This window comes from Lissotriton vulgaris, chromosome 8, assembly GCF_964263255.1.
Source record: "Lissotriton vulgaris chromosome 8, aLisVul1.2, whole genome shotgun sequence".
Taxonomy (NCBI): domain Eukaryota; kingdom Metazoa; phylum Chordata; class Amphibia; order Caudata; family Salamandridae; genus Lissotriton; species Lissotriton vulgaris.
The window spans coordinates 276,690,446-276,715,276 of NC_141696.1; the positions used below are offsets into that span (position 1 = coordinate 276,690,446).

A 24,831-nucleotide genomic window follows, 5' to 3' on the forward strand; every position below is an offset into this window, starting at 1 on the left:
ATCACACCTCCTCTCCCCTCAACGGTGGTTATTCCTGCCACCCATACCATCTGCCTGGATGTCACTGATTCCTCATCTATAGCATGGTATTTGCTTAGGAGATGTTTTTCAGCTTGAGGTTTATTTCTGCCTGTGTCTCTTTAACGTGTTCCTCATTTATACACATCCCTCTGGGGATGAAGGCTTTCTTATCATGTTCCGAAGCTATGATTTTCCAGAAGATTCATTTAACCTTGTTCCTTGCAGCAGCAAGCAGTTAGTTCCAAAAAGCTTTTCCCCAACCAGATTTTTTGGTTCTAGTCAAAGATTTATAGTAGTCCTTTGCGCCTATGATCTCTGCACGTGCCCCCTTCTTGATCGATTGCATTAGGCATGTCTGCGCAGTGTACAGGATTTATTGAACCCTTCTTCAGATTGCCTCCTGCTCTGGATTGCCCTAGATATTAGTAGCGCTCTAAATATGGACAGGCTGATGTATTGGTTTGTAATATGTTGTGGACAAGAGGAAGAGCTTTCTCCCTGGGCTAACACATCTTGTAGAACAGTAGATATCAATGATAGTTATTGGTAGATTTTACTTCATGCCATTTTAACCTCTGGTGGTGCTGTGCAGTCTGCAGGACATTAAAAGTGGCAATAATAGAAGTGAAATGGGAATAGATTTCAAGGATGAAGGAGCGCACCAGTGCATAATGGTCACTTTCTATCTGAGTTTCCATATACGTATCACGCATTCCGTCCCAGTGATGGATGCTCAAGAGGATGTCATCTCTTATCGATATAAGATAACTGTTGTTTAAGGGTGGTCGCCGGGTCATGTATGGTTCAGGTCATCCATTGCAGGCTGTGCGCTATGAGGTAGAGTCATCAGATCTATCTAGTGCCTGTAGCTCTAAGATGGCTCAGGATGCATTTCTTTAAGGGTGGGATTCCCCATGCCTTGTCTTTAACCTCTATTGCATTGCAGTAATATTCATAAGGTTCAAAGGAAGTATTGGAATCCCATGTAATGATTACCATTGAGTTGTGGTGGACATTCAGATCAGAGATCCAAGCAATTAGGGTCTGTTTGAGATTTCTCCTGAGGGGACTTCTGGAGCATACCTTCAAAAGTGAAACGTGTAAGTCGGAGTGAAATGTTAAAAGCAGCTGTTGGATGCCTTTTTAACCCGAACACTAACATCACTTTAACCTATTTTTAAAGTGAATTTCCGTGTTTTTAATGAAAGTGAAAATAGTATTACCATACCTAACCATTACATCTCTTCCTCCATGTGCAGTGGGGGAGGTACAGCCGACCCCTCATGAGAGGCCAATTCACAGTTGTCTTCCTTCCTTTGTCAGCTTGCTGCTCTGCCCCCTCCGGCCTGTACTCCGTTCTACGACTGCATGCCCCGCCTCCTGCCCTCTATGGTCATCTTCCTGCTCATGCCAGCCTGCCCTAAATCGTCAGCTTGCTGCCCTTACCCACTCAACTCCTATAGCCTGTCCTCCAATCTATGTCAGAATTACACTGCGCCCTACAGCCTGCCATATGGTCAGCTTTGTGCCCCTGCTGGCTTGCTCTCCAAAGTCAGCCTTCTCGTGCCCCCTTCTGCCTGCCCTACATTCTGTGTGTGTGTGTCTGCTCCTTCCCACCTGTCCTCCATGGCCTGTTATGCTGCCACTGTCCCTGCCACCTGATTGTCCTCATTTTATCTTCCTAGAGCACTAGTAATAATTTTCTACAGTTTTACATGTTTGAATCAATCAAGATGTCTTTAGGTGTACCATACTTCTGTCATAAAAACAGAATTTTCGAGCTCAATTATTTCATTAGAATATTCTGTGAGGATGTGGTAGAAAACTGGGGACTTAATTGACAGATTGCTGCTGGTGTTAAAAATATGCATGTTTCAGTTTGCATGCCCGAATGTTATACAGATGTAGATAACAAATACAAGTGACACTGGGGAATCAACCGACTGGCTTCTGTTAGTAGAACATGTTTTATTCAAAGTATAAGACTTTGGGCTAGATGTAAGAGCGTAAAGATTTTGATTTCCAAATAGAGAATCTCTGCAAATTGCAATTAGGAAATCGCAAATTTGTGTCTATGAGCAATTTGAGCCCTTAATTTGAGAGTCACTACTCAGTGCCGTCGAAAATGTAGATTTGCGATGGCATTTGCACATTTCAAAACACCACTTTTCCTGTCAACAAGGTATTTGTGACTAATTCACGAGTCGCAAAACGTTTGTAAGTCTATCCCTTTATTCTCACATGGTTGAGTATGATAGTATGACTTCATAGAAAATCTGTGTGCTTTCTGTCAAAAATGGTTCATCAAATCCCAGCAGAAGATCAGTATTTTTCACTGGGGAAAATCACCTTTGATCACAGCAAAAGGAAAGTAATTTGGTATCCCAAACAAAGGATTTCTTTTTTTTTACCATAATCTGCTTCACTATTTATATGTGATCCTTTTGATGACTCACAAAACCTTCCATTCACTACAGTGTATTTTATTAGGGACCATGACCCCCGAGTACTGTAATGACTACCACAACATGTTTATCCCTTTTGGAGTCAACAAGTCAAGGGAGTCCCTTTGTGTCCTCCCCAAATGCCCTATGGGGTCAAGGTGTGCTCACCTTGCACACATATATTTTAATAATTTCTTTTCAGGACACAGGGACCATGTCCCTTGGTCCTGTAATGGCTACAGCAACATATATTTCTGGGTGTCACCAGCCAGTCAGTATTGACTAGTTCCCTCTAAAGTGTCCTATCAAAGCAACTCTAGACACTAACAGTCCAGCTAAATCTATTTATTTAACTCCTTCATGACCACCTTGATCACCTCCTAAAGTACCGTCTTAAACCTCTTCAAATTCAAATTTCTCTAAAATGGCTGGACGGATTTACACCAAATAACAAACAGCATGTTTTTGAGTAATATTCTAACTTTCTGAAAATTACTGTATTGCTTCATAAAATGTCCTGTGGAAATTAACATGGCGAATCTACATTTTGGGACTCTCCTTTTTCTAGTCCCCTGCCAGATGGATCACTGCAAAGCTTTCCAGATTGGAGCTGAAGATGATTAGCTGATTTGGAAAGTTCTATGGAGACTTATCTAGTGGCACCTACGTTGTTAGCAAAACAGAAAAAGGGAAAGAGTGACCTAACTATAACTAAACAACAGCTGTGCTATTTCCCACACATATACCCTCACTAACGCTCTACTGTATTTGGACATGGTACTACCAGTGATGCGATCAATTATGTAATTTTGAATGTCATCAGTGATGTCATTTAGGAATTCATGAGTGATGAATCATCTGAGGTCCTAACCAGTGCATGGAGGCGACACAAGTTATAGTTAGCTTAGTCAAATATAATAGGTGAATGTAAGTCTTTTATATTTTTAAAAGACCTAACTTTAACATGAATGTAAGCTTTTGTTTTTTCAGTAGATTTGTAGGTGTTTTTTAACATAAGCTAAAATCTTAGAAAAGACTAGGTAAAGGTTAATGGCCATAGGTTTATGAATAGCATTTTTTTGTGAGCAGTCCCCTTAGCTTGTAAATATTATTCTTCAATGAATAAGCATTAGTGCTCTCTGTGATTCTACTGTAAAATACTAATTTGCAGCATTTTCATTACTGTTTCATGGCTAGATTAGTTTGTCAGGTTTGAACAGTTTTGTATAATTCTAACATAACCTAATTAGAATTGTACAATAATGAAACTTGACAAAAATTAAACAGGCACATTCCACATAGAATCGTTTCAATGTGGGGCAGAAGTACACAACATGACATGAACTATCATCACCACTGACAAAAAAAATTCTGATATAATTATTGAATAGTCTTTAGCCATCCTTACAATTTTTGTACAAGTTAATGATAGCCTAAAGTTTCTTTTTTTAGGTGTTTACACGGGTAGAAGCAAGATAGAAGATGTGTACTCTACCAGTAACCAGATGACAGTGTACTTCATCACAGACAAGAGTGGAACAAGAGCAGGATTCCTGGCCAATTTCACCACCGGTTACCATCTTGGTATGCCAGGTATGTAAATACTATCCCTTCAAAGCATACATCAAGTTTTATTCACATTTAATAACAATATTTGATGACCAGCACTACTTGTTATATACATTTATAAAAATTATTTCTGTAAAATTTATGACTAAGTTACTTTTTTACAGTGTGTAGGGAATTCCTCTCTTTTGTCTTTATCTCCCCGTGTTTTTTTTATTTATGGTGGTGGTAACTGACTCAGAAAATGTCCTGGACCCTGCTAACAAGACCAAGGTCAGAGCCCAGTTTTTGGGAAAAAGGTATAATTCCAATTGGCAAAGACAACCTACCTGTAGGTCCCCAGTATATGGTAGGACATGTGGGTTTAGAGACCCCAGTGGACCTATCACGTTTAAGTGTGCACTGCTTTGGTGTCTGGTGTCATTTTAAAGTCAGGCCTGTGTTTGAGGCTGATGTTAAAATAAAGCTGTGCCCAAATTTTACTTCAAAATTAAAAGTGCTTTCAAAGTCCACAACTAAATTTTTATTACATTAGGTTGTCCCTAATGTTTGCCCTAGGTGATCCAAGACTAGGGTGCATTGTTATAAAAAGCAGGGACAATATACATTTATTTTATATGCCCTGGTAAGAACAAATTGCCAGAGTTGTTTTTTTCCCTATTGTAGTGCTGCTAGCCCCATAGGCTAACATGGGAAGGCTTTAATAAACATAATAATGTTTGATTGGTTCTAGCAAGACATATCATTCAAAGTATCAAAATAATTGTTACAATAAATCTAACAACTTGCCATGGTTGGATTTATTATAACTATTTCAGAAAAGTAGTTTTAGTGCTTACTATACTGACCTTAACTAAAGCAGCCCTGTAGCAGCCTCTTCTGATAGGTAAGCCTTTGACAGACTGAGCCAAGCTGCTACCTGAGTAGGTGTCAAGAGGCCTGGGGCTGCAACAAATCAGCCATTTGGTAGGAGGAGATTTGCTAAGGACAAAGGAGAGGAAGGGGGCTGGGGAGATAACTTGGACTTTAAAGGTAGGAGAGGAGATGTCATAGGACACATGCCAGCAACCACTTCTTTCATCACCAGCCAGATGAGTACCTCCCTAATAAGATTAAGAGAGGGGCTGGAAGGGTAGTGTAGTTAGATATTAGCCACACCTCTGGGTTGGGTTACACAGACACACACACCAAGGAGAGAAGTTCCCCATTATAGATTTTGAGAGAACGGTGCATTCTGGGTCAGAAATATGCCACACTTCGAAGGAACTGGTCATTGCAGAGGCAGGTGGCTTTACCCCTATTGTTTATGGTGTCCCCCTCTCCTGCTTGCCCAGAATGGAGGATACATGTGGGAGATTTGCAAAGTCTTCTCAGATCACTGCTTGGACATCACAAGAAGCAAGAGGAAGGACTGCCCTGCTGGACTCTTGGACTGCACTACAAAAGACCCAGAAAGACTGCACCTATTGCACTCACAAGGCTCCACAAAGAGGGAAATGTGTCTGACTCAAAGGAAAAGTAGAGGGCTTCTTGATCAGCAACAGGTAAAACAAAGCTGGCGGAAGCAACCTGCCAAGTCAAGGAAAGGATCATCTTAGCTGACCAGTTGAATCTTGATTTTTCCTGGACTGTGCAGGTGCATTATGGGAGATTGATTCTCAGCCCCCAAAGGCAAACCAGAATCTCTGGACCCTTGGCTGGTGCTACTGTACCCTTATTTTCCCCAAAGGAATTAAGAACTAACAGGATCTTAAAGTCTGGAAAATGTCTGCAAAGCTGCCATGGCTGGATCGAACTCTGAATCTGAGGAACTGGAAGACTGGCCATCAAGAGAAAAGCTTCAAGAAAAGGACTAAGTGCCATATGTATGAAATTTTGGATTTGCAATATCCAATTTGCAAATCTATAGAAATCACTATTTGCCAATTCCACTAATAACGACTCCTATGGAATCGCAATTAGAAAATCGCAATTTTTGAAATTGTAAAATTGTGATTTCCTAAAAGGAATTTGCAAAATAAAATACGAAAAGTTGCATTCTGGATGCGGAATGATGATGTCAGACCAGGAAGTTTACAAATGCAGGATGTGACTACAACCCAAATGCCTAGGAAGGTGCTGGAAGCACGGAGTGCTCCAGCATCACTACTGCCAGGATATCACACCATTGCTGGAGAACATCATGTCTAAAGAAAATGGGAACATGTAATCAGGGAGCAGGAAGAGGAAGGTGACATTTTCAGAAAAGGAGCTGGAGTTCATGACAGACGAATGTGTCTCACATATGGACCCACTGTTTGAGAATGCATCCTTCCTAGTGCCAGAGAGCCAAAAAACAAATACCTGTACCAGCATCTTGGAGAAGATGAACTCCGTAGGTGTCACCCAGCAGGATATGCAAGGTTTGGTGTGACCTGAGGTCTCACACAAGGGAGAAGGTGGCCAGTAGGGCGGCTGAGAGACTTGGAACAGGTGGCGGTCCCTCCAAACACCTCTCCCCACTCCCACTTAGCCCCAACCCCAACTGCTAGGAGAGTAGCCATCTCACTACTAGCAGACTTTGTGGACAGCGTTGAGGGACAATCACAGAGCAGGGACACCACAACATCTCTGGGCAGGACAAACAGACAGTGCAGAGGCCAGCTATCAGCAGTCCACAATAATAATGTGTCAGACATCATGTCAGAGAATTCTCCTATGTTTGGTGTTTTGGAGAAGTCCATCATCTCTGTACAGCATTTGCAAACAAAACAAATAAGGACTGTCACCAGGCATCTGCTACAAATGTCTAGGCCAATGCAGCAACTGGAGAAAATATAATAAAAGAAAATGCTGCTTTAATGACTGAACATTCAGGTATTCAAAGACTTTCAGAAGGAGAATAGGTCTGGGCAGGTTTTTAAATTCATGGGAAGAGAATTCCATAGTTTTTGCCTTCCTAAAATGAAACTCCTACTTCCCCATGATGCTCGCTTGACCTTAGGCAGCTAAGTGCTTAGCCTCTAAGGATCTGAGTTTCCTGGGAATGGTATACCAGACAAACGCTCCTAAAGATAGTCTGGACAAATGTTGTGCAGTGCCTTAAAAGCTATACAAAGAGTACTAAACTCAATTCTCTTTCCCACTGGGATCAATCAAGGCCTACAAAACTGAGTTTGTGGAGGGATTTTTTCTGGATGCCCATAAATAGGGCATTCCCCTAATCCAATTTGGCTAAAATTAGAAGAGGGAAATATCCATTAGTATTAATTTAATTAAAAACACCTGATCAGTTGAATACTTAAAATCTCTGGGATGAGATGGACATTTTTTAAGCGACACAGGTTGGGTTACATTACAGATTTAGTGGATCTGAATAGATTAAAAACATGCTCCGCACTAAGCAAAGTAAACTTGTGTTCATCCCTATGCTACACATGTACCCTCCTGCTGCACCTGTAAAGGCGGTAATTCATCATCATTCATCAGGCTCTATAGGGATGTTGCGCAGACCCTTATTCATTGTGATATTGTGTAGTATGGCACATGTGGTGATGATGTTGCAGCAAGTCTCGGGTCTGTACAGTTGTGCTCTGCTGGTCTTGTGGAGGCAGCAAAACTGGCACCTCAGGATCCCAAAGGCCCTCTCTATGATTGAATGCATTGTCCTTTGTGCCATGTTGTACTGCTTTCACTTCTTGTCCTTGAAGTAAGTATGGTATGAGTATCCAAACCTGCAAGGCATATGCACTGTCATCTTAAGAGCATGAGAAGGAAAAACATTAGGCCACATTACACACACTTTCCTGCACACTGTATTTTGAGTCTGCAATTCTCTTACCTAGTAAAACAAATCACCAAATTCACCCTGTGACAGTCAGATGTGTATTCTACTGTGGCGTAACAAGAATGAGTTCTGGGGGCTGCCTGGAAATCTGGCCACAAGGTCTGTTATGATGGAGGAGGCATCACAATACTATTTGCACATTGAGTAAGTGTGAGCTTTTCCTGTTCCTGCACTTGAATTCAGTTGTAGAGGAGGGACATATGGCAAGATGTGTGCCATTAACACAGCCAGTGACATTGGGGAACTATGCTACTCGGTAGAACGTCACTTTGTTCTGTTGCAATAACTGGGGGGTATTGTGGACATCAACTTAATAGCAGCCGTTGGCAAAGTCCCTAGGACTCAGCTGTTGGAAAAGATGTCTCAGTGGGGGGAGCCGGCGAAACTGCTGGAGGCAATTATTAACCTCTACTCCAACACTTGGGTACAAATTAAGATATTTGATGGTCAAAGAACCACTCAGAAAATTAACAGCAACATAGGCCTGAAACAGGTTTGCGCCTTGGAACCCTACCTGTTCAACATTGACACAGGTGAGCTGGATAGCCACCAGCCCCAGAGTCAAGCGATCCTCCCAGGCTGGGTCAGGAGCAAATTAGAAGTCTGCAATAAGCAAATTATATCATCCTGCTCAGCAAAACACTGATCGTCCTGCAGCGGTTGATAGACCAATTACTAGGGTACACCACCAACCTGCAGCTGGGTCTTAAATTCAGCAAAACCAAGGTGTTTCGTTTCACAAGCCTACACAGCATTGGGCAGTCCAAATTCCACTAGAGGCCCAATGGCAATATACTAGAACCTGTAACATCTCACAAGTACCTCGAAATATATCTAGACTCGCACTTAAGTTACAAAATGCACCACTATCGAGACGAGCCATAGCAAACAACCAGCTGTTTACATTTAAAACCTTACAAAAAAAGACATTAAACACCTCAATCCACCATCTCCTCCAGGTCATGGGCCCTAAAATCATGTCTGCGATATTCTATGGCTCCGAACTACTCAAAGAAAAGATGCAACAAGCTTAAACACCCTACAATGGAGCCTCTTCTAAAGCCTTGTTGTGATTCCACAGCACGTCTCACAAGCCCAAATCAGCTCTAGTTCAGTCTGCTCCATCAGGGCTCAGTCTGGGACTAGGCCTTACTGAAATTTTGCTGGAGGTTGAGGTCAGTGGAAGCGAAATCGCTCTCACAGCAGTGCTGGATGGAAATGGAAAAGCAGGCCCACGATAAGAAGTCCCTGTTTCCTGTATTACAGCAATCAATATCAGTGCTGCAACTAATAGAAGTTTGGCTCACCCTCATGGAGTATTCTGCCTTCAAACAAATCATCAACAGTGCAGCCAAGTGCTTATCATACATCACAGACAAGGCTACATTAGCAAAGAAATGGCACATGTGGGCAGTCATGCCGGCAGACACAGCTTGTGGCCCCCAACCCTACCTGTCTTCCCACTTCTCTGAGGCCAAGAAACATGAACTGATGCTAAGTTGCCTCTGTATCCTTTGGTCGAAGGAGTCAGTGCCCGCTGGGAAGCAGTCTTGGTCCACCACTCAGTGCTTAACTTACTATGTGTCTGTCCAGCCATGCTAAAACACAGGAAAAAAAGTCTACGTCCATCTTTAAGATCTTTGCAAGTCATGTCATGCCACCCAGCTGTAATAGTCTTAGTAAGAGAGGACAAGGTGCAACTTTCATGCAAGGCCGTGAGGTTTCTCATCCTCACTTCTAAGGAGGTAAAAGAGCAGAGCACCTGATCTGACTCACTCCATCCCCTTGACTTCCCAGATGAGGGTCGCTTCAGTACAACTGGCACAGCACATCGGCTACCTTTAAGAAGCTGGCAGGGCACAGCACCTCAGTCTCTTGGTCCCGCTCTTATGCTTTTATTCTCATGAATTAGTTGGTCCCACAACATTAACACACAAAGCACCATGCACTTTATCCCCCAGGAATTACCCTTGTACCTCCGGGCTTTAGTCCTCAACTGCAGAATGAATGAGCTGCTTAGCCTTGTTTATCATTGTTAGTCTTTATGCAATTTCATTGATTGATTGACCATATATATTGACAAGTTTAATTAATCTTTCAATAAAGAATGATCCCCTGAATACACTGTGAGATTTTGGGGAAAGATATATATTGGGTAATTTTACTAACCATGATGTCCATGAACCTGAGAAAGAACATGGAAAAGATACTTTGTGACACCCCCCACGCCTGCTACTGCTATGACCCACTAGTAACTGCCAGGAACTAAGAGGTGTAAGCAACACAATACCTGCACATGTGGTGGGACTGCATTGCTTTTGAGTGTTGGGGTCTGTAGCTGAGGTTGTAACTCAGCATTTAAATCAAGAATTACCTCACTACTGATTCTGTACCTCTCATAAATCTCCTCCTCAATCAGTGAAAAAAGGGAGACTCTCACCATAAATATCCTCTCCTGTCTCTTCCTACTCCTTATCTGCCTACTAGCCAAAATCCTCAACCACCTTGCCAGAACATACAAAGTCACTGTTGTGAAAGAGCCTGATTTAGTTTAGGTGCCTCTTTATAATTTGCTCCTGGTTACCATCCAATCCAAATCAATGGTAATTTCTAAATGGCCATTTTGTGACTAGTCACAATTAGGAAATCCTTTGTACATGCGGTTAGCGATTTCCCATTTGGAGATCCCTATTTGCGATCTCCTATTTTGCAATTTCCAAAATGTGATTTCTGCTATGGAAAAATCGCATTTTGCACCACCATGAATGCCTGTCGTACATACCAAAATGGCATTTTGCATTTCCTAACTGCCTGAAATTGCGATTTGCCCTGTTAGGAAATGCAAAATACCTTCATTCATGTTTTGGTGGTATTAAATTCTTTACACATACCTGTCTCCTAAGTTAAGCGTGACTGCCCTTTTGCTAAGCTACCAAAGGATGAGCAAGGATTAATTTACTGAAACTTGACGGTGCCGATTGGTGATTGTGGTATTATTGTTAGCTGAGGGTGCATACCCCCACCTATTAATAACCCACTTTCCAACACATTGCAACTGAAAAATGTATATCTATTATGTTTTATTTTACTTTCCCTTAAGTTAAAAACTCCATCAATAGGTTACATTGAATTGTTTATCTTTTTTCACTTTTCTTTATTCTGGTTTATCATAGAAGGAAAATAAATAACAGGATATACCAAATGGGTCAATATAGTGGCAGCCTCCAAAAACCATAACACATATGGGCGCAATAGATACTTAAGTGGGACACAGCATAACAGCAGCGCCACTGCCAAGGGCATCCGAAAACAATCAGGCAAGCCAGAATCAAAGGGAGAATGGGTGGGACCCACATGCATACAGGAATAGGGGCAGAGATGAGGGAGGAGAGGAGGAGAGAGCAGGAGAGGGGAAAGAGAGGAGGGCGAGGGAGGTAGGAAAAGTGCAGATGAGTGAGTAATGGAGGAAGTAAGGGGAAGGAGGAGAGCAGGGAAATGGGGAGGAAAGGCAAGTGGAAAGCAAAGGAGAGGAAAGGAAAGGAAGGACTCAAGAAGTTGGGAGAGAAAGGAGAGGAGGCCCAGAGGCAGGCTCATGACAACAGCAGTGGGTCAGGGAGCCAAGTAATGGCCCGCAAGGGCCAGGTCCAGGGAGTCTCAATAGCCCAGAAGACTAAGTCATGAGCAGCCAGCGACTATCACTCAGCAGTTGTGGTCCTGCAGGAAGGGTGTCCTGGTTTGGAAGAAGGCACTTGTCTTGTAGGTTGTAAATGACTTATTCATGCTAGGCCACCTGGTACATGGCCAAGAGCCACTCGTCATGTGTGGGGGGAAGGGAGGTAATCTGTGCCGAAGGACACCATTTTTCGCCAAAGCAAGAGTTGCATAGAGCAGCTAGCCCTCATGTTGGGTCAGGATTGTGGAGTCCGGGAGATCATGGAGTAGGGTCAGGGATTGAAATAGAGGCACAAGAATCAGCAGGACCTAACTCAATGTGGAAATGGCTGCCCTCCAAAAGGGCAGGGCAGTGGGACATTCATATAGAATGTGGACCAGGTCACACCGACCACTATCACAGCGCCAGTGGTTGGAGTGTGGCAGCAGCTCAGCAACGCTAAACTTAGTTGAGATCCAGTTCCAGTCATGCAACAATTTGAAGAGGTACAATTTCAGCTGTTTATCCCTAGCTCTGTGACCGAGCACCTCTAGCAGACCGGCACAGTCCTCCAGCTTGTAATCCACCTGTAGGCCAATTTGTCATTTGGTGCACAGGTTTCCCAGCAAGGGCAAGAAATACAGATGATGAGCTAGAAGGCTGTAAAAGCTGGATATCACTAACCAAAAGCATCCCCACGCCTTGAGGTAGGAAACACCTGGGTATGGGGGAGCCGCTAGGGTTGTGGGTCAAGCAGCGGGCGAGGCAGTGACACAACTGTATGTACCACCTGTGCTGGCAGGATGGGAGGATGTATTCCTCGTGAAGTGCCACAAAGGATTTAAGAGCCCCCTGGGCATGCACATGGCGGAGGATGTGAATCCCCCACAGCATGCCACGTAACTCAGTTAACAAGAACAATTTCCCAACAGGTATCATGCAAAGGCAATTTCAACAATGTATGCAGTTTGCATTACAAGAATAAGGAACAAGGAGTCATTAAAGTTGTTTGAAAAAAGGCGGTATTATTCACCAATGGAAACAGAAAGAGGTCTTTCACATGGCAATACAGTTTGAACAGCACTGTACAGAACAGATCATGTGACAACCCAGTGGCACTTATATATCAGTAATGGCTCCACAAGGTCAAGTTGTAGTCACTTAAAACAAGATTACATTGATTTTGAAAAAATGGGAGCACAAAATGTAATATGCGTCATTAAGTTATACTGTGGAGTCGACGGCGTTTCGATCCCCTTTGGTCGGGATCGTCATCAGGACAGGGTTGTCGACTCCACAGCATAACTTAATGACGCATATTACATTTTGTGCTCCCATTTTTTCAAAAATCAATGTAATCTTGTTTTAAGTGACTACAACTTGACCTTGTGGAGCCATTACTGATATATAACTTGTGTTTATGCGCCGATCACGCTGTTCACTTTAGCACTTGCACCTTCACCACCACCATTTATTGTATATATCACTACGCACCAAGTGCCACTGGGTTGTCACATGATCTGTTCTGTACAGTGCTGTTCAAACTGTATTGCCATGTGAAAGACCTCTTTCTGTTTCCATTGGTGAATAATACCGCCTTTTTTCAAAAAACTTTAAGGACTCCTTGTTCCTTATTCTTGTAATGCAAACTGTATACATTGTTGAAATTGCCTTTGCATGATACCTGTTGTGAAATTGCTCTTGTTTACACGATACACCCATCCCAACGTGGTTTATGGGTCCCCTCCTGTTGTTCCTATACGTAACCCAGTTAAGTACCTTGCCCCTGAAGCAAAGGCGGTAAGCAGGACCATGCGCCCAAAAGGGCGCATGGTCATGCAGGCAAGCATCGCTTGAGAAAAATTGGTGGACCAAGATATAGCCATCGCTTGAAACATCATTTTCTTTGCACCAGGATCTGGGTCTTCATACCAATAGAGAGGGTAGTACCCCTGTGGGCACTCAAGGATGTTGCGCTAAATCGTGACCTATGAGTGCGGAACCGAGACCTGGGGAGCAAGCTGCCCCAAGTGCAGGGCTATGACATTGTGCTCAACAGAGGCGAAGCCCTGCATAGCCACACAAACAATTGTCTGGGAGCCTGCTATTGGACAGCCGGGCTGAGACGACCCCCAGATAAAACACTGCATGTCTCTGTCCAACGTTCATAAGAGAGGAATAGGCACGAGCAAAGGGAGTATACCCAGAACATATGTGAATCTGTGCAGGGTCACCAACCTGACCGTGTGTGTCCTGCCCCAAAACAAGAGACCAAGATGAGATCCCCAGATATTTAAGACAGGAAGGCTTCCACTGGAAGGGGTAGCTGGACATGGCTCCAAGAGTGGTCACTTCCAAAATCAGCAGGGCCTCGCTTTTGCCCCAGTTGATCCAGTATCTGGAGAAAGATGTGAAGTTGGAAAGGATGGCTAACAGGGCTGAGAGCAAACCAGCTAAGTCTGAAATCATGAGCAAGATGTAATTTGCTTAGCGATATAAGGTCAATACCCCCGCTCCCCCACTGGGGGTAGGGATTCTGGGCATCGACGGGGGTTGATGGAGGAATGCAGCCTAGGAGGCCCATGCAAGGAAGAAGAGAATGAGCAACAATGGACATCCGTGCTGGTTCCCCCAGCAAACTGGGAAGGGGTCTGTTAGAAAACCCCCTCAGTTGACCTGAGCAGTGAGGAGTCATAGACCCACCAGACCTTATGTATGAAATCCTCACTGAGGTGAGCCCCCGGGGACAAACCCCAACTGTGAGGGATGGATCAGTGTCTGCATCACCACCTGTAGACGAGCGGCCAGAATTGCTGCCAGGATCTTGATAGCCCAGTTGAAAAGAGAGATGGGCCAGTACTGCCACAGGTGAGAGCATCCTTCCCGGGCTTGGGAAGGCCCACGATCAGGACCTTGTTTGAGATAGAGCCAAGTGATCCTACGTGCTCCACCTCCTGAAAGCCTCATAGAGGGAATCCACACCTCCTCTTCCTCCTACTTGTAAAACTCCACCATGAAGTCATCCTCTCTGGGATTTGTTCTACAGGAGGTTTGAGACGGCTTGCACTATTTCCTCCTTGGTGATCTCCCCTTGGAGCAGGGCGCTGCCTTCCTCATTGAGGCACGGAACGCACACACCATCAAAAAAGGCGTTCAGGCAGGCAGGGCCCACCTCCATCTTTGGAGTATAAAGGGCCCAGTAGAAAGCCGCAAACCTGTTATCACCTGAAAATGGCGCATTTGGTGGACTTGATGGCTGGGATAGCCAAAACCGCCTCCCGTTGGTGCAACTGAATGAACCTGTAGCCTATTTGCCTTCTTACTCTGTTGGAAGTGCCATGGAAATGTAATGTGCATTAAGGTCCATGCGGGCCTTCTCCAGATGGTGCAGGAAGAGCACAAGGGCTTAGCGCTGTAGAAGGGGGTGAGAAACGCAATGTTGTCCTCCAGGTCCCTCTGCTGCGCAGTCCTCAGCTTGTTGCAGAGGGCAAATTCTCTCATTAATTGGCCCTGAATTGTCATCTTAGCGGCCGCGCACAGTGTACACAGTGAGATGACGGACCCTTCGTTGTGCTCCAGAGGAAACTGGAACCTGGATCTGGGTTTTGAAAAGGGGAGGGCATTAACATGAGACATTAAGGCTCCATGGTTTATGGCCTGTAGTGGCCAATCCCAGGTCCACGGAGAGGAGAATCAGGGAATGGTCCCACAGTACACCTCAAGGATCGGCATGTCAAGCGAAGGGGCAATCACTAGTTGGGAGACTACACAGATGAGATTGAGTGCCATGCACCGGCGAGAAGAAAGTGAGCACCCTTTCCATGGAATGCAAAAGTCGCCAGATGTTTACAAGTCTAAGGGGCATATGATCAAGAACGGCAATAAAATTATCGCCGCTTTAGCGGCAGGAAACTGCAGCTAAAGCGGCGATAATGGGCTTGATAATATGCCCATGTGAATTCTCATAGCAGCCCAGGTTCTGGTGTTAACCTGGGCTGCAATGGGAATTCACAAGGGCATATTCTTAAGCTCATTATCGCCGCTGTAGCGGCAGTTTCCTGCCGATAAAGCGGCGATAATTATATTGCCGTTCTTGATAATATGCCCCCTAGGTTCTTTGACGATATCCTCGAGGAGAACCCAGTCTGCGTTATTGCCCACATCAAGTAGACCAGTGTGGTCCAAGACCACATCTCTGCCAGGTTTCAAGCGCCTCTATGAGCCAGAGGATGGCATCAATGTCCATTAGGAGGTGGTGGACCTACAGGAAGAACTTGCACTTGGGCCCGTCAACACATATACAGACCCTGCACAGAGCATCGTATCGCTGAGACAGAGCTTAACAAAGGCATACCAGGGGCCTCATTTATGAAAAGTGACGCATCGCTGCGTGAAAACAGCTATGTGTCACTTTTCACTGCGCACTCCTTATGACATTCCCGATGCGTCATATTTAATGTCGCAAGGAGTTACAGATACGTCAGTATTTCTGACGTATCTGTAAGCGCAAAAGTGACGCATTGCTGGAGTGTGTCACAAAAGTGACGCAACTCCAGCAATGCGTCCTTTCACATGGGGAAAGCCCCATGTGAAAGGGCTTGCGTAAGTCTTATGCCTGCTGTGAGGCAGGCGCAAGATTTTGATGCAACAGCGTCCTAAAAGTGACGCAGTGAAATCTCATAGGTTTCACTGCGTCACTATTACGAGGCTTTTTGCGGGGGAACGCCCCCTCTGCATACATTATACCTGACGCAGGTATAATGTGGCGCAGGGGTTTAAAAAGTGACGCATCTACCTAGATGCGTCACTTTTTAATTATGGCGCAACGAGGCGCATTTTTTACTCCGCTGGTGCGTCACAAAAAGTGTCACACCGGCGGCGCAAAACTGACGCAAGGCCTTCATAAATAAGGCCCCAGCTGTTCAGGTAGATTCATGCCCTAAGTATGGTAAGGGGCAAGGATTAACACAGTAGCATGTCCACACCGCATGTCCGAGGCAGTCTGTTCCCATCAGCTACTGGGGGGTCGATGCTGTGAATAACTCCCCCTACCCAGTCTCAGTTCAATTTCTCTGCCTCTTTAGAGGAGAAGTGAGTATCCTGAAGGCATGCCACATCGACTTGCTTGGATTGATGTTATGCCAGTACCGTCTTGCACTTGATCAAATGGGTGAGGCGATTCACATTCTATGAGATGTCGTGCAGGGGCTTGTAGGGGGAGTGTGTAGTGGCGGTCATCGAGGAACAGTAGCACTAAGGTGGAAGAGAGGAGGAGGGTGTGTGGAGAATCAAGGGATAGTAGCACAGGGGGAAAGATGACAGGAAAAGATAGGAAGAGAAAGAGCAGCCCAGAAGGGGGAATGAAGCAGGGAGGCGAATACAGAAGAGCAGAGAGGAAGAGGGAGGGACCCCGGGTAAGGGGGGGCATGAAGGTGGGAGGCTATGGTGGGGACTCTCCTAAGGAAAAAGGGTGACTTGGAGGGGGAAAGGCAGAGGGTCGGAGGAAGGGCCAGAGAAGAATCCCCAAGCTAAGGGCAGGGGACACCAAGGGAATGCAAGGGAAGAGGGGGTAATCAGAGTCAAACCAGTGAGGAATCTGCGTCCAGTGCCTGCCATATGGTCCGTTAACCTTAAACCGTGGATCCAAACTGGGGGGCCCACACAGGACAGAAAGGGTCCAGGGAATAGAGGGGAATCCATTAAGAACAACAGAGGAGCTGCTGCAACCAATGGGAGAGCTGCTAGTGAGAGGCCACAGGAGTCAGGGACGTAGGCAGAATAGGACACAGGGTGGAGAGAAAGGGGTCTCCAAGCCACCCACAACGACAACCCCTGGGGATCAAACAGGAACTAGCCAGGACTACAGGATTGAAGAGGGGTGTTGACGGAGAAGCCAAGAGAATGTTACAGCAACGGAGCCAGGAGCTTGGGGTTTTCAGAGCCAAGGAGCATCAGAACACAGCCAGCATGCGAGGAAGGGGTGCAAGACTGTATCACTGTGTGTAGATAGATGGCATGGAATACATCAAGAGAACACAGGCTAGGCAGGATGGGTAACAAGCTACACCTTGCACCAACAACAATCAACAATGCATACAAATGACATAAAATGACATAAAAGCCAATAAACAACAACACAGCACAGGAGACAAACATTCAGACAGTGTGGCAGTACTCATTCATCCATCCAGAAAGCACTGAAGGCACAGGCGGGCAGCAGTTGGAGTGGGAGGAGCATCACAGTCTGCTACCAAAACAGGTTTCAATGGGGAGCAGGATTTGTTCCCCCCTCGTTCCTATGTATGCTCTGTCTTGGCCCGGATTGTCTTGAGGGGTATTGCAGTCTGTCCTGGTGATGACCCCTGCTGGGGACTCTGGTAGACGCTCATCAAGAGGAGGGTGTCTATAGGCTGAATCACAGTTGACAACTCTGCAGATGCTGTGTCCATCCCCTGGTCCAGGATGTCCCCTAGAAAAGACCATAATTAGCCCAGATCAAGGGAGTTCTTTTAAATGCTGTCCTTCATGATCCAGATGTACACATACTCAAAAGGCCAAATTTGATATCCAGCTTATGCAGTTGGGGTTTGAGGGCAAGGAAGGCCTTTCTCTTACCATAGGTTTCCGGAGAGAAGTCAGCCACAATACAGATCTCATGGCCCGCAAAATCATATAGACCGTGGGTGTGTGCTGCAGTCAGGATTTTCCAAACTTGCTCATGGCAGAGGAAGTAGGCGATGGGGGGTTGGGACCATCTTGCCCTCTTCGAGTGCTGTGGACAAAGACGGTGGGCCTGATGTATCTCTAGAGGAGGGGAAAAGGCCAGCCCCTTGAAAGTGGGAAGAAGGTCCCTGAGGAAGCTGCGGACGAATCACTGACAGAATATCGATTTCCAAAAAATCGACCTACTATAACATCGAGTCTCTAATATCGATAGCACTAATATCGACACCCTATACTTAACATGTAAACTACAAAAATATCGAGCAAACTATATCGATGCACAAAAATATCGTCTACAGAAATATCGTTAGCATTATTTTCGATTACCATAATATCGACACTCAATACTACATATACCACACTACAATAATATCGAATACAAAAATCTCGATAGCACTATTTTCGTCAATATCAAAATATCGATAGCTAAATTATACTCCTTTTTTTATATATAACACCAATAAATCTATTCTCTAAGTAATACACACATTTCTAATGACTTCACTAATGTATTTTCAAATTATTAAGTAACATTTAGTGTACAATATTATGTTTTCGCTAACTGACGCAATTTGTATATAAACTCTTTGTAAACATACTTATTTAATACTTAGTACTCATTTTACATAAACTTTATTTATAACAAGACTTTTATTTTACATAAATATATCATTTAAATTCCTTAACATCAACTATATAAGAAGATATATCTTAAATGTTTTACTTAAAAAAAATTCAAACTAACCAATAGTAACTCGTCTTTACATATCTGACCAATCAGATGGCAAACTTAATTACACATAGACTATATAAACCAATCACAAACAGCCATACAAGTTGCAGGAAATATTCTTCGTGACCACATACTGCCAATTTTGGGAGCACCATCTATATTCTTCTCTTCAAGAAAATTCGTCCTAAAACTACAAGTAAGTAATCATATAACTCTGTTAATAAATTCTAATTTTTTTGTCTATTAATTATAGACCAAGATTTGTAACCTAATTTGTTATTTCTTTATGTACTTTACCTTTAAACAGACTCTACAAACAAATCAAGTTATACTTCAACTTCAAGATACAGGACACTTTACATTTAAAAAAGGTATCTACATATGTTTAACATTTACTTAGCGTTCTTAGCCAACTATTGGCCTAATTTAAAACTCTATACTTTGTTTCTTAGCCTGTAAATCTTAATACATATTGTGCTGGCAGAATTTTTTGGAAAAAAAAGTTACAATGCTGTGTAAAAAATATTTTCTTCCTGTTCTTAAATATGTTTTAATGTGCTTTTACTCATAATACATGTGTCATCCTCGGTTCTTTTTAGCAATTAAGTAACAATGCTTTATAACAAATGTGTATTATTTATATAACATATAAACGCATTAGTAATTTTCATCAACTTTCTCTCTAAACTGAACACATAGGTACAGAAAACAGATAATTCACATCAAAGAACAAACATTCTGCTACTACTATAATTCTCTTGGTAAGATCATAAATAAAACATAACTAGTCTTTATAAACTCTATGCAATGTACTAGAAATAAAATGCCTCTTGTTATGCATCTGTTAGTATAATCTTCCTGTTCTTAAATATGTTTTTTGTGCTTTTACTCATAATACATGTATCATCCCCGATTCATTTTAGCAATTAAGTAACAATGCTTTATAACAAATGTGTATTATTTATATTACATATAAACACATTAGTAATTTTCATCATCTTTCTCTCTAAACAGAACTCAAAGGTACAGAAAACAGATAATTCACATCAAAGAACAAACATTCTGCTACTACTATAATTCTCTTGGTAAGTTCATAAATAAAACATAACTAGTCTTTATAAACTCTATAGAATGTACTAGAAATAAAAATGACTCTTTTTATGCATCTGTTAGTATAATCTTGGAAATTTCTCTTTTTACATTCAATAAACAAAACTATTTTTAGAGACATTATAACGTAAAAAATAAGTTACCAAGCAAAAAAGTGGTAACTTTTCCTATAACATACTTAATTATTTCTCAACAGACCGTGGCAATACAAGAACAACATCTAACTGAACAAGCATCTACTTTCGATAAATAGAACATTACTGTTGGTAAGTAAATTACTAGAAGAATACTAGCTTTATTTAAAATCTTTTATACATTTCATATTGTATTAATATTTGTATATTAACTTTTCTAGATACCAGAAGTAAAGAATGACTGATGATGCAAGATTTATTACTTCTCAGAAAGGGAAATTTTTGTTATGCTATATGGGCTACATTTATACTCAAGAGAAACAAAAAGACCTTAAAGTGAATTGGAAGTGTACAAAATATTACTCCAATAAATGCTATGGCCGTGCTACAACAAGGGAAACTAGTGTTATAAATACCACTGAACATAATCACCCACCAAACATCTCCGAAATAGAAGTGAGATCCACTCTTGAAAATATCAAGGAATTCAGTACCAGATCAGAATTACCTACCAACGTAATTCTGAAAGAATTACTACCTAAAGTTCCCAAAGAAGCAAGAGGTCAGCTACCATCTATTGCTACCATTAAAAGAACAATAGCAAGAACCAAAAAAGCAAGTAGACCCAATATACCAACTCCAAAAACTTTTGAAGAAGTCATAATTCCGCCAGAGCTTGTAATTACTCATAATGAGGAGCCATTTATATTTTATGACAATCATAGCAAGGACAAAAGAATAATCATGTTTGCAACTAATAACAATATAAAAAAATTAACTGAAAGTACTACTTGGATGATGGATGGTACTTTTTCTATATGCCCAAAACCTTTCTACCAGTTATACACAATTCATGGGCAATATCATAATACCTGTATCCCCTTCATATATTGTTTATTACCAAACAAACAAGCCACTACTTACTCTGAAATCTTACAAAAAATAAAGGAACAAAGTTCTGACTACTTCCCAATGAAAATCATCATAGACTTCGAGCAAGCTATGATTAATTCTATTTTGAAAACGTACCCACACACATCCATTCAAGGATGTTATTTTCATTTCAATCAATGTCTCTGGAGACATTTACAAAAATCTGCCCTTAGTGTTGAGTATGCAACAAATATAAATTTTGCATACCAGATCAAACATCTCATTGCTCTGGCATATGTACCAGTAACTGATGTGGCCGAACATTACAATTTGTTAATTGAAAGTCCTTTCTACACCCAAAATGAGCAAAGACTTGCCCCACTTTTAGATTACTTTGAGGACAACTGGGTAGGAAGACTACATAGGTCAGGCCACAGACGCCAGCCAAAATTTGCAATTCCCTGGTGGAATGTCTATCTACCAACACTCAACCAAGAAGCAAAAACGAACAATGCTGTTGAAGGTTGGCACAATGCCTTCCTCTCTTCTACTGGACGTACAACACCCACATTACACAAGCTAGTCTCAGCTATACAAAAAGAGCAAAGCTTTCAGGAACTACGTATGCAGCAATCAGTCATACAACTGAAACCAAAACTCTCTAGACAAACTGCTCAAATGTATTTATATCTACAACAGCAAGTCCAACTATATCCTACAACAAGAGGACTGGAATATTTAAAAATGATAGCCAAAACATTGAACTAATTGCTATAACTAAATTAATTGATAGAGATCAAACAATATCCTTAATTTAAAAAAACACATATTTTAATATAATAAAAAATATTTATTTAGTCTAATTTATTTTTTAACACTATTCTAAAAAGACTAAATAAATATATTATTATATCACAATATTTGTTTTTAAAAACTGCTTCCATCCAAATAAAAGAACATAAATTTATAACTTACCTTTAAATAGAACATCATAAAGATAACCCTTTATCCGACAATACAATGTGTAAATATCAAACACTTAATCCAACGATTCATTAATTATGTTTTCTTTAACTCTGCAAAAACTATCCATCATCCAAATTAAACGACTATTTAAATGCCATTTACAATAACGACTGTTATCTTAAAGCGTGATAAATATATCACCGAACTCAAAATATAAAGGCAGAATGTAAATCATCTCCGTTCTAACAACTGAAACACACTTCCTTTCCCTTAAAAAAAAATTATCGGAAACGGAAATAGCTGTTTCAAAATACGAGAAAAAAAAACAGCTAAACAATCCCACCGACATAACACTAACGAATATCCCAGAATATTTAAAGATAATATTCCTATTAATTTATAATTTCATTAAATTATACCACATACTCATTAACTCCAACTATTTTAAATGGCTCAAAAATGCGTGACCGAAAATACGTATTGATTCCACTCCATTATATGTAAATAGTCATACTTTAATTCTCAACCCCAAAATACCAAAATATAACCTTTAATTATAATTTACAATACTTTAACAATATAAAAGTAGATTCGTACCTACTCAAAAGTGAATCTGTTTCCAACCGCGACTTTCCATTTACCAAAATAACGCAAAAAGACAAAGAGTGGTTACAAAAGAAACGATCCAAATTATATGTAACTGTGAAAAGAACTACAATAAATGTCGATTATTGTTATAAATATGGCTCGAAATTATGTGTAATGTTAAAAAAATTGTATAGTATATTGTGAATATAAAATGTATTTGCCTGTATATTAATTATATATTACATACTTTTAATATTTATTACATTAAGTACAAAAAAAAATATTTAATGTAATATTTATTAAAATTATTATATAACTAAATGTGTAATATTGTTTTTGTTTATCAGATTTAAATGTTTACAATATGACTAATATGTGAAAATTGTTATTATTAAAACGTATTTATTAATAATAATAATCATACATAAGAATATTGTAATGTTAAAAGAATCATTGATGATGATGTCCATGTTCTAATTAGGATATTTATATTATATTATAATTTTAAAAGTGTTCATATGTTAATATCATCATCAGTATATCACTATATGTATTAAAAATTAGTGACTTATGTTTTTCATTACACATGTTGATGTTTTATTAAGAAACAATAATAGTATTATGTATGTATAATATCATACATTACATTATGTGAACTAACCATTTTTTCTCTACAAATTAAAAGTACTTGTCAAGAAAATTACTATAAAATGTGATTAATAAAAAGACATTGTCCTCCATTTTTTTTATATGTATACCAAACATAGCTTAATAAAATGTATATATGTTCGTATATTTCAAGTGTTGAATAAAAAAATTTACTGGAAAGAAAACTGGTGTCATTATTTTGTATTACCTATGACAAAATCATTTTTATGAATTTTTGCAAATGTATTATAAGTGTAATGTTATATCTATTTCTATATACCACATGTAAATAAATAACATACTATACACTGAAGTTATAAAAATTATTATTCATACACCCATATACATATAATATCAATTTTTGAAATACACATAATTAAATTTTAAATATTCCGACTCCAATAACCATTTACTTTCGGTAATTTCTTCTCAAAAACAGTAATTAATTTACAATTAGAAATGCAATCACCATTTAATTAGAGTAAGTGCAGAACACAGAACATATTAAATTTACTCTTCCAACACCAATTAATAATTAATTTAAGTAACTGCAGGACATTAAATATTAATTAATTACTATAAAAAATGAAATGTTTAAAAATTAATAATGTAATCGCATTAAAATTAATTTAATATAATAATTTTAATTTAAAAATAATCTTAATTTATGTTTTCCCTGTACCCCTATAATAAAAAAACTGACCCTGAAACCTAAAAATACCCCTTCACCCACAAACAAAAAACTGACCCTGAAACCTCACAAAACCCCTTTACCCACAAACTAAAAACTGACCCTGAAACCTAAAAATACCCCTTTACCCACAAACTGAAAACTGACTCTGAAAACTCACAAAACCCCATTTACCCACAAACTAAAAACTGACGCTGAAACCTTACAAAACACCTTTACCCACAAACTAAAAAGTGACCCTGAAACCTAAAAATACCCCTTTACCCACAAACTAAAAACTGACCCTGAAACCTGACAAAACCCCTTCACCAACAAACTAAAAACTGACCCAGAAACCAAAAAATACCCCTTTAACCACAAACTGAAAACTGACTCTGAAGCCTCACAAAACTCCTTTACCCACAAACTAAAAACTGACCCAGAAACCTAAAAATACCCCTTTACCCACAAACTGAAAACTGACTCTGAAACCTCACAAAACACCTTTACCCACAAACTAAAAACTGACCCAGAAACCTAAAAATACCCCTTTACCCACAAACTGAAAACTGACTCTGAAGCCTCACAAAACTCCTTTACCCACAAACTAAAAACTGACCCAGAAACCTAAAAATACCCCTTTACCCACAAACTGAAAACTGACTCTGAAACCTCACAAAACTCCTTTACCCACAAACTAAAAACTGACCCAGAAACCTAAAAATACCCCTTTACCCACAAACTGAAAACTGACTCTGAAACCTCACAAAACTCCTTTACCAACAAACTAAAAACTGACCCTGAAACCTAAAAATACCCCTTTACCCACAAACTAAAAACTGACCCTGAAACCTTACAAAACACCTTTACCCACAAA

The 24,831-nt window shown here is 40.9% G+C and overlaps 1 protein-coding gene across 1 annotated transcript in view; it reads left to right on the plus strand.

Annotated features, from left to right (window-relative positions):
• The window catches only part of TMPRSS15 (transmembrane serine protease 15), a 1,377,509-nt gene that overhangs the window by 785,856 nt on the left and 566,822 nt on the right, over positions 1-24,831 (plus strand). The window contains exon 16 of the mRNA XM_086934040.1: positions 3,918-4,058. Coding sequence (XP_086790166.1) covers positions 3,918-4,058 — 141 coding nt within the window. The remainder of the gene's footprint in view (positions 1-3,917; positions 4,059-24,831) is intronic.